Genomic DNA, 8,353 nt, shown 5'->3' on the forward strand with positions numbered 1-8,353 from the left:
CAGTTTAACTTCAAACAAAACTAAAACATTTGTGCTTTCATCCCATGTCACAATAAACATGTTGATGTTCATTTCCAGATTGTTTCTTTGGGAGCTTGAGAAGGGATGTCAGGGGAAAGGAATTATGCTTCTTTAATGTAAAGCAAGAGCACAAAAAGGTAAATTGGACCATTATTCACAACTGATGCATCAGAGCATTCTTCCAAGCTAGTGAATACTAGCTTCTTTTTCTGCCCAAGAATGCCTGAATCCACATTTGTATGTCAGCTGAACCATGACCTAGTAAATATCTGCTGAGTAAGACAGAAAATTCGACTAAGTAAACTAGCTTCCAGAGTGATACAGGATCAATTCCCAGACACAGGCATGCTTGCTTCTAACAATGTCCTGTACTCACCTTCAAGGGTTAAAAATATTAGAAGTTACAGCAAGGGGCATCCTTCCTATTCTGAACAAAACTGAGTCCCCTTTATCACCTGATCTAAATCCATTTTAAATGTTCATTTAATTTAACCATAGCACCAGGTAACATTCTCCTTTGGTCAGTGTGAGACCCTCCAGCTCTCCTGTAACCCACTATACAAGGACCTGACTTTGTGACTTTACTGCTCATGTTTTATTCCCATGCTCCATGGATTTGGACCCTCCCTATACCCCTAAACCAGCCAGCCCTGAAAGCATCAAATCCCTGTTCAAACAGCAGCAATGACTCTCAACATAACACCAGGAAGATTTGATGTCACTTCCACAGTTGTTTTGCATATTGAGCAGAAAGAGATAAGACAGGGTGATCTGGCAAAAGTTTCAGTAAGCTTCTCACCACCAGCAATTAAACCAAGGGTTACAATGGACAAGCATGTTGGTACTACAAAAAAATAAGCTCCTCCTCTTCTCTTGCTTCTAGCGACCCTGCCACAACAGTCTGACTGAAGAGGCCAAGCCATTTTGTAATCTGTCATGCTATTACATTTTAGAATCCTTCATGTTCAAAAGGATGACAGCTATAAGGCTGCTCTATTTCCTTTTCAGCTTTCTCAGACAGAATTATACATGTCCAATTGTAATAGAACATGCAGTATACACAGTATATTGAGCTGTATGGTGGATTTGTGCACACACAGCACAGCACACCTGGCAGTTCTGTTACCAATTCTCTGATGGGGCAGGGCTGACACAAACCTTAGCCAAATGGTGATAATCTTCAAATGATGTCTGGTCTCTATTTCAATGCGAAAAAGAGGGTGTCAGGGCAAAACCCAGACACAGAGTGGTCCTAAGCAAACTGAACTGCCCCAGACAACACAAATGAAAAAAAGCCTGGAGATGCTGCTAACAGTTGGACCAGCTTCATCTTTCCTTGTCACGTTGCTGTCAGACAAGTAACTGCTGGAGGTGGCACTGACTCATCAGCACTGCCTTACAGCATTCCTGATGGTGCAAAGCCACAGTCTCATGGCAGCAGATCTGGTGATGGAAAACTGAGCTTTCAAACATTTCAGTAGGAGTGAGAACCCACATCACAGTGGTCTCAAATGCGTTCGACACAGAACTACCCTCTTCCTAAAATTGTGGAAATGCGTGACAAAACAAGGAAAAATTCAAATATAACAAACAAAGGAAAAGGAGGACAAGGACCTGGAAAAATAAATCTACTTCCCTGTGTGAAGCAAAAAGGAAACCAGTAAGAAAGATAACTCAATTTTTAGAACTCATATCAGAATTTTCTCCTTAGAATTTTTAGTTTGCATCTCGGACCATTTCAAATCATTGCCACAATACAGACATTCCAGCTGACCTTGAGATTCCTAAACTGAGGACAACAGTGCTACCCTAATTTAAAAATATGGTGCGCTGACATTATGGTTAGTAAGGCTATGTAAATACGGTCGGCTGGCTAAGCAGAACCTTCTCCACTTACCATCCCTGATGCTGAAGAGAGGTGGCTCTCCCGCGGATCCCACAGGATCCAAGGCATCCGGAGCAACTGATCTTACTTGCACGCACTCGGCAGCAGAGGGAGTTGTCGCTGCCTTTTCAGCAGCTCTTTTCGCTGCCATCTTCTGTGCAAAGATGCTTTTTCTTCCAGATCCCAGCTGCACCTGCAAACGGGGAAGCCACGTGTCCGCTTTTTTCTCCAGTCTCCCTGCACACCTGCCACTAACAAATGTTCAGACCTGATCCTAAAGACACCCTCAGATCAGAGTTTGAGACACGAACAGGGAGGCTGCTGGCAGTCACCTGCCCTTTTCTGTGCATATGACTTTCTTAACACACAGTTTACTGCTATGATAGAGAGACAAAGACATGGATGTTTTTGGCACCTAGAGAAGGAAAATGATTAATTAAAAGCGAATTCAAGCAAGGAAAATACACCTAAAATGTCACCAAACACAATAGCTCCAGCTTTCCTGCTGTTTGGAAGCCCTGCATAGCTGAATCCTTGGATTTCTGAGTATAAATGGGGCTGTACTTCACTGCGCTCACCACATGCTTGGAGCAGGCTTCTTACAAGGTAATTAGTGAGCAGCAGGGTGAAGTGATTTACACAGTAAGAAGTGGGCAAGTAGAGCTAAAATAATCCCGGCTAAATTACTGTGTTGCTTGCCTAGGTAATGAAGGGCATGGCTCTGAACAGCCTTGCACAGGGGATGCACAGGAAATCCAAAGGAGACTAAGCAAAAATCTCTTGCACGTCCATAGTCCAGAGAAGAAGCTGAAAGGGCAGTCTGAACATTTGGTAGCTGCTTTGTCCACTTCTGCATCAGTGCAAACAAAACTGGTAGTTTAAAAAGTATTACTCTTGCCTTTCAAAAAAGCTGTCTTTCAAAATAAGCTACCTCCTCAAAGCAGCCACAGCTGTCAGTCACATATCAATTCCCAGAATCTGACTCCCACTCAGCTAGCAGTCCTTGCTACTACAGCAACGACTGATAATAGCAACCACAGCTTCCAGTTTTACAGCCTCAGAAAAAAATTATGTCAAAATCAAAAAAGCTGCAAAAGATAACCTGAGCAACCATACTCAATGTTATGCCAGGAGAAATCAGGTGCAACTTCGATAAGAACCTGATGGACAAATTAACAGAGATTGCTCCTCAGAGAAAAACAAGCAGAACAGGATCAATTCTATTACAGCATTGCAGATTTGATCCACCCTAGCTGAAGAAAGACAAACCAAGAAGATTCCAATGTTACTTAACTGGAGGGTATGGAGTAGCTACTTGATGGCAGCTTGGTAAAAGAACTTTCTCCTTCACTGAGGTGGCAATGTCACAGACATGTTGAGCTAGTTCATAATCTCCAGCATACCAAGTTGGTTATTCTGAGACCTACCAAGCCCCACTAACCATTAGGCTTTAATGGGAGAAAGTTTAATTGTTAATGAAGGTAGCATAAAACATCTGCTCTTAATCTTACCTCACTTTTTATCTCAGAGCGGTGAAATGTCCTTGGAAAGGGGTCTCCTGTGGGCACTGGCATGGTCACTGCTTGTGCACTTGTGTCTCGTTCCTGAAGAAAAACATTCAAACTCTGTAAAACCATTGTGACAGCCAGACATGTTTGTATCATTTAACTGAGAGCAGGCTCAGAATCTCTCAGCTCCGCAGTTCACATCACCATCAGGCTCAGAATACCTTGTGCTTATTTAGAGACAAAGTGAGGCTCTTTTCCAAAAGAATGGGCTGCCAAACTCCACACATCACTCAGAGAATTAGATAAAGGAAAACCTAGGCCAGTGCAAAGCAAGAACATCCCCAGCAGAATCCAGAAACTCACCCAAATCCACACTACAGCACATGCCTGCATACAATCAGTGTGACCTGTAGGCAGTCAGGCATGGAAGGCAGATCTGAATGTATATTTAACTGAGAGCCAAAATACACCCAAAGAGCTTTTTCCTTTCAAGGTGCTCCATGAAAATGGTTTACAGTGCTGCCTTCATTACACTGTACAAATAAAAAGCAGCCACAGAGGCCTTCATCCCTGCTTAGTTCACAGCATTCAAATAAACACTAGATAATCACACAAAAAACAGACATACAATAATTTTGCTGAAGACTGCTGTAATGTGTCGATCATGACTCTCCAATCTTTCCTCTGGATCTTCATCCTCAAAGTGGACACTAGCACTTTTGGACTTTTTTGGAGGAGCTGGAGTTAGAGTAGGGAGAGTATCAGGAAAACCTGAGGAGGGGAAGCAATAGGAAGAAAAAAAAAAACCAGTCAAGTTATTGCTGTATAACAACTGTGCAATAGGTACCAGACCAAGGCCTCCTAAGAGCATCTTTTATTATTGTGATGAGAAATAAAGATAAGGATGCAATAAGACAATTAAGAGCTCCCTGTCTCTAACTTGAAGTGTGTGGTGCAGAGAAACATATTTGAAGATTCTATTTATGTACTGGCACAAGACCTTTTCAAAGAGCTCCATAAGCAGGGAAGGGTACTGAGGTCTGACTGCAAGTATTAAGGGAAGAAGCAAAGCTATACAGAAACAAATATTGTCCTTGTAGGTTGTGTTGAGGCATAAAAAAGCACATTTCTGCTGCAAACTGTTTATAGTGAAGGATTTGTATGATCATGAACAAACTCCTTTCCATCTACAACATTATATTTTCTCTACCTGGTAAAAAGCATCGCATAACATTTTAAAAAGTACCTTGTGCTTCTGAGATCAAGCACATGACAAAAATGTTACAGCTACTATTGACAGAAAAAACAAAAGCAAGCCAGATCTGCTGGCTGAAAACTGGAGCTGCTAGGAGAGGTAAATCTCAAAGACACTGGGTCTGGATAGCTGGCAAAATAAGCAGTGAGTGTCCAAACTGTACAAATTACAGAAAACACCTCTTGCTGGCAAGGTACCACAGACAGCCGATAAATGTGGACTAAGGCACCAAAGGTGGTTTTACTGGGTGCTAGTAACACTGGGCAAGCCAATTTCCAAGGCTAAGGAATAAATAATACTGCAAGAAGGGCACAAATGCAAGGGAAAAGCAACGTTGGGTTGAGAGACAGAGAATCTTAGTAATTCAAAGAAACAAATGAATTTACCATCCAACATGACCACATCTTTGCTGTCCTGTAGAGGTGGTCTCTCAACACCTGTGCTCCCTTCCTTCCCTTTCCTCTTGTCTGCCTTCTTCACAATCTTCACTGCAGGACAAGCTCTGGCTGCCAGGAACTGGTTCTGGAAGCGCAGCAGGTCTGCCTCAGACTCCCCAGGCTTTGGTCTCGACAACATCCTGCTGTCTTGCTCTTGCAGCCCAGCCACACGTGCTTTTCACATAGGACTCAAACACATGGAAAACTGGTAACAGAACCGGATTTCCTGGAGATAGGATGGGGACAGCAAGGGAAAACTCATTTTTGTCCCACTCTTGTGTTTCTGTACATACTACAGATCCCCTGCTTCAGGATCACCTAAACACAAACGTTTAAATGGGAGTCCCACAGGAACGAAATGCTGTTCTTCATTGCTGAACAAAAGACTGCTCAACAAGCCTGCATGAGGTCTATCAGCCAGCTAGGAGCAGAATGGCATCCAGTCAGCAAAAAGTCAGACAAAAAGAGCATCAATATCAGAATGCATACAACATGGCCTGGGATTTACAAAGTCAGAATAACATCTTGTCCAAGACAACAGATTTGACTTCCTCAATTATCAGCGTCAACCAAGAATCTCTGAGGCACAGCATCACAGAAACCTCCTCCTCCAGCATACCATCTTTTCCAGATCCCAGCATTAACATCCCTGGATGTTAATCTTGCATCTCTTGGATGCAAGAGACTGTCCACACAGATCTGGACAATACACTCCCTGACTCTGTTTGCTCTCCTTCTCACTCAGATCTCCCAAGTGAAAAATGTCTTTCTTCCTGATGTGGACCTCCTGTTTCCGTTCTCTTTCACTGGCCCCTTACTGGCAGAAGCTGTGCTATTTCCAAGCATCTTCAGTTGCTGCCCAGGCCACTTTGGAGTTGAGAAACAAGGTTAGATTTAGACAGACTGCTTTAATCTGTGCACATGACACCTCACCAGGAAGGCAACTACTCTACCTCCCATCTACCAGGCAGGGAAATATTGACTATTGCTCCCCACCTCTGATTCCCAGAGCCTGGGACCAGCAATCCATTTCTTACAGGCATCAAGCAAACTGCAAATACATTTCATGCTAATTCCAGTCACTGATCAGCACTAATGCTGCAGACTTGGCACCCTCCCACCCTCAGTATGTTGAAATAGTTTGTGCATATTTGATTTCTTCCACTTTTAAAAGCCCAGCAGGACTCAGGCATGATTTATGGAGAAGCTGGAAAGGAAAGTGGACTTGGATTTTTAAAACTGCAGTTATCTGCCAGAGCGATAGACAGAATACATGAGAAAATGCAAAGCATGGAAGTAAATCTCTGCCCCAATCTCAGACAAAAACAGAGTTCAATCATTGTGCAGGCACAGCCACTGCCCTGAAGTCATGGTTTCTCTTATACTATTACCATAATTGATTGTAAAATATGTGGGGAGAAACCTTGTAGGAAAGATGCTCAGATACAAGAGTTATTGCCTGTAGAATTTATGACCTACACTTGGAATATTTATACTGTTTTCAGGGATCTGATTCTTGACCAAGGCTGGTTAAGTGAGATGCTCTTAGTTCTAAGATAAAAAAAGGGAGTCGGGATGTTTTACATTTCTTTATTGGTTTTATGCAAGGCATTGGTGTAAAACCATCAACCAAAGGCCCCTTCAGGGCAGGAAGGCAGGAAGGAGCACCCTGCTACTATCAGGGAAGGGACTAAGACAAAAACACCTGGGATCTCACTGTGGCTCTGACTGATGCTGAGAATGCAGAAACGCTCCCTTCCAGCCCACTCCACTTGCAACTGCATAGCAAAAACTGAAACCTCCACAGACAGCTCCTTCTGTTTTTTGTGTATACCTAGCATAAGCACACACCTACTTGCTGTTTATTTATGGAGCTTGCTGCCACAACCGGGCTCCCACAGCCAGACTTCTCTTGCTTGGACCCTCTTNAAACATGCAGGACAACTAACCAACTCCTGAGTACCAGCACTAACTGAGATATTGTCCTAGGAACACAGGTGAGGGATCAGAAATGCTGTCCAAGGACTAAGAGCACCTTTGCACTCCACAACATAGTGATTGCTGTGTGAACACACTATCATCTTACTTGATAAAATCCAACACTGGTAGACTTTTTAATTTCTTCTGGTTCATCTGCCTTTACAGTGCATTTTTCTTCCACAGCAGCAGAGTCCAACATGCAAAGGGAGACAGTAACATCTATGAACCAGACACAGTCAAAAGAGAAATTATGTATATGTTGAAGCAAAAAAATCATCTGTGACTGCTACTGTCATTTGTGAATCCTGGACAAAGCCTTTTTACCCATTCTCAACTCTAAAATTTTGCATTGTTTTGATAAAGTTATCAGATCTGGGTGAAAGAGGAATACAAGGTTGTCCTGTCACAATTAGAGCCTCAGATTAACCTCTTTCTTCAGACCTTGTCAGTTGTGGTAAGAATTTAAAAAGAGAAGCAGAGAGTCAAATCTCAGACTCTCCTGGGCAGCCCAGCAGCCAGTGGAAAAATGCAGTTTCCCCACCTGAGATCAGCAGGCAATGAAAGCCTCTCTCAGGATTATTGTCTCCTTTGCAAAATGGTGATGTGTATTCTCTGCTCTGTCACAAAAATACTTTCAGCACACAATGCTGTAATGGCCAACAGTCTTCTTGACACTTTTGCTTGCTACAGAGAAGGCAGACACGGGAGAGAGACTCCTCCCAAATGAAAAACTCCAGCCACAAGAGTCAACAGATTCAAGAAATTCTCCTCAGAGAGGCTCCACATCTCATGCTGGTCACACAAGACTCAGTGACTGACTCTGCCTGTCGGCACACACACAACACCCTGCCGACAGAAACGCTGCTGTCCCAGCCTGTCTCGAGAGTCTCTGCAATAAACAGAAACCAGAATAGCGCAAAATAAAATTAAAAACAAGCTGCTATTAACATACTGAAAAGCTGCTGCGTCCCACCGTTCCCACCGCGTTCCAAGCCCTCAGGGATTTTCACAAACGACTCTGAATCAAGTCTTTAACAGGCGACGGAGACTCGGCCTGGAAAGGCCTCTCTGACGGGGGGCAGGGAGAGAGAGGGAGGCGCACAGCGGCACAGATCCCACAGCATCTCCCTGTGCGGCGGGCACGGCCACTGCACCGGGGGCCGCGCGGCGCCCCTAGCCGCGCTCCTCATTACACCAGGGTAAAGGCGAAGTGCTGGGCCCCTGCCGGCTACACCCTGCCGGCTACACGCGGGGTTCCCGCGGCAGG

General features: G+C 43.9%; 1 protein-coding gene across 2 annotated transcripts in view; it reads right to left on the reverse strand.

The window, feature by feature from the left end:
* Positions 1-8,225, reverse strand: part of RPAP1 (RNA polymerase II associated protein 1) — a 38,292-nt gene extending 30,067 nt beyond the window's left edge. Inside the window, exons 1-5 of one of the 2 annotated variants that reach the window (XM_015631629.3) lie at positions 8,039-8,225; positions 5,056-5,332; positions 4,043-4,185; positions 3,418-3,510; positions 1,919-2,099 (exon numbers count right to left, since the gene is read on the reverse strand). In XM_015631629.3, coding sequence (XP_015487115.1) covers positions 1,919-2,099; positions 3,418-3,510; positions 4,043-4,185; positions 5,056-5,245 — 607 coding nt within the window. In that variant the 5' untranslated portion in view covers positions 5,246-5,332; positions 8,039-8,225. Of the gene's footprint in view, positions 1-1,918; positions 2,100-3,417; positions 3,511-4,042; positions 4,186-5,055; positions 5,333-7,192; positions 7,990-8,038 lie in introns of those variants that run through there. The other variant, XM_019007083.2, reaches the window with a different exon arrangement.
* Between the last annotated feature and the right edge of the window lie 128 nt (positions 8,226-8,353).

Source organism: Parus major, chromosome 5 (genome assembly GCF_001522545.3).
Source record: "Parus major isolate Abel chromosome 5, Parus_major1.1, whole genome shotgun sequence".
In the NCBI taxonomy this organism is placed as follows: domain Eukaryota; kingdom Metazoa; phylum Chordata; class Aves; order Passeriformes; family Paridae; genus Parus; species Parus major.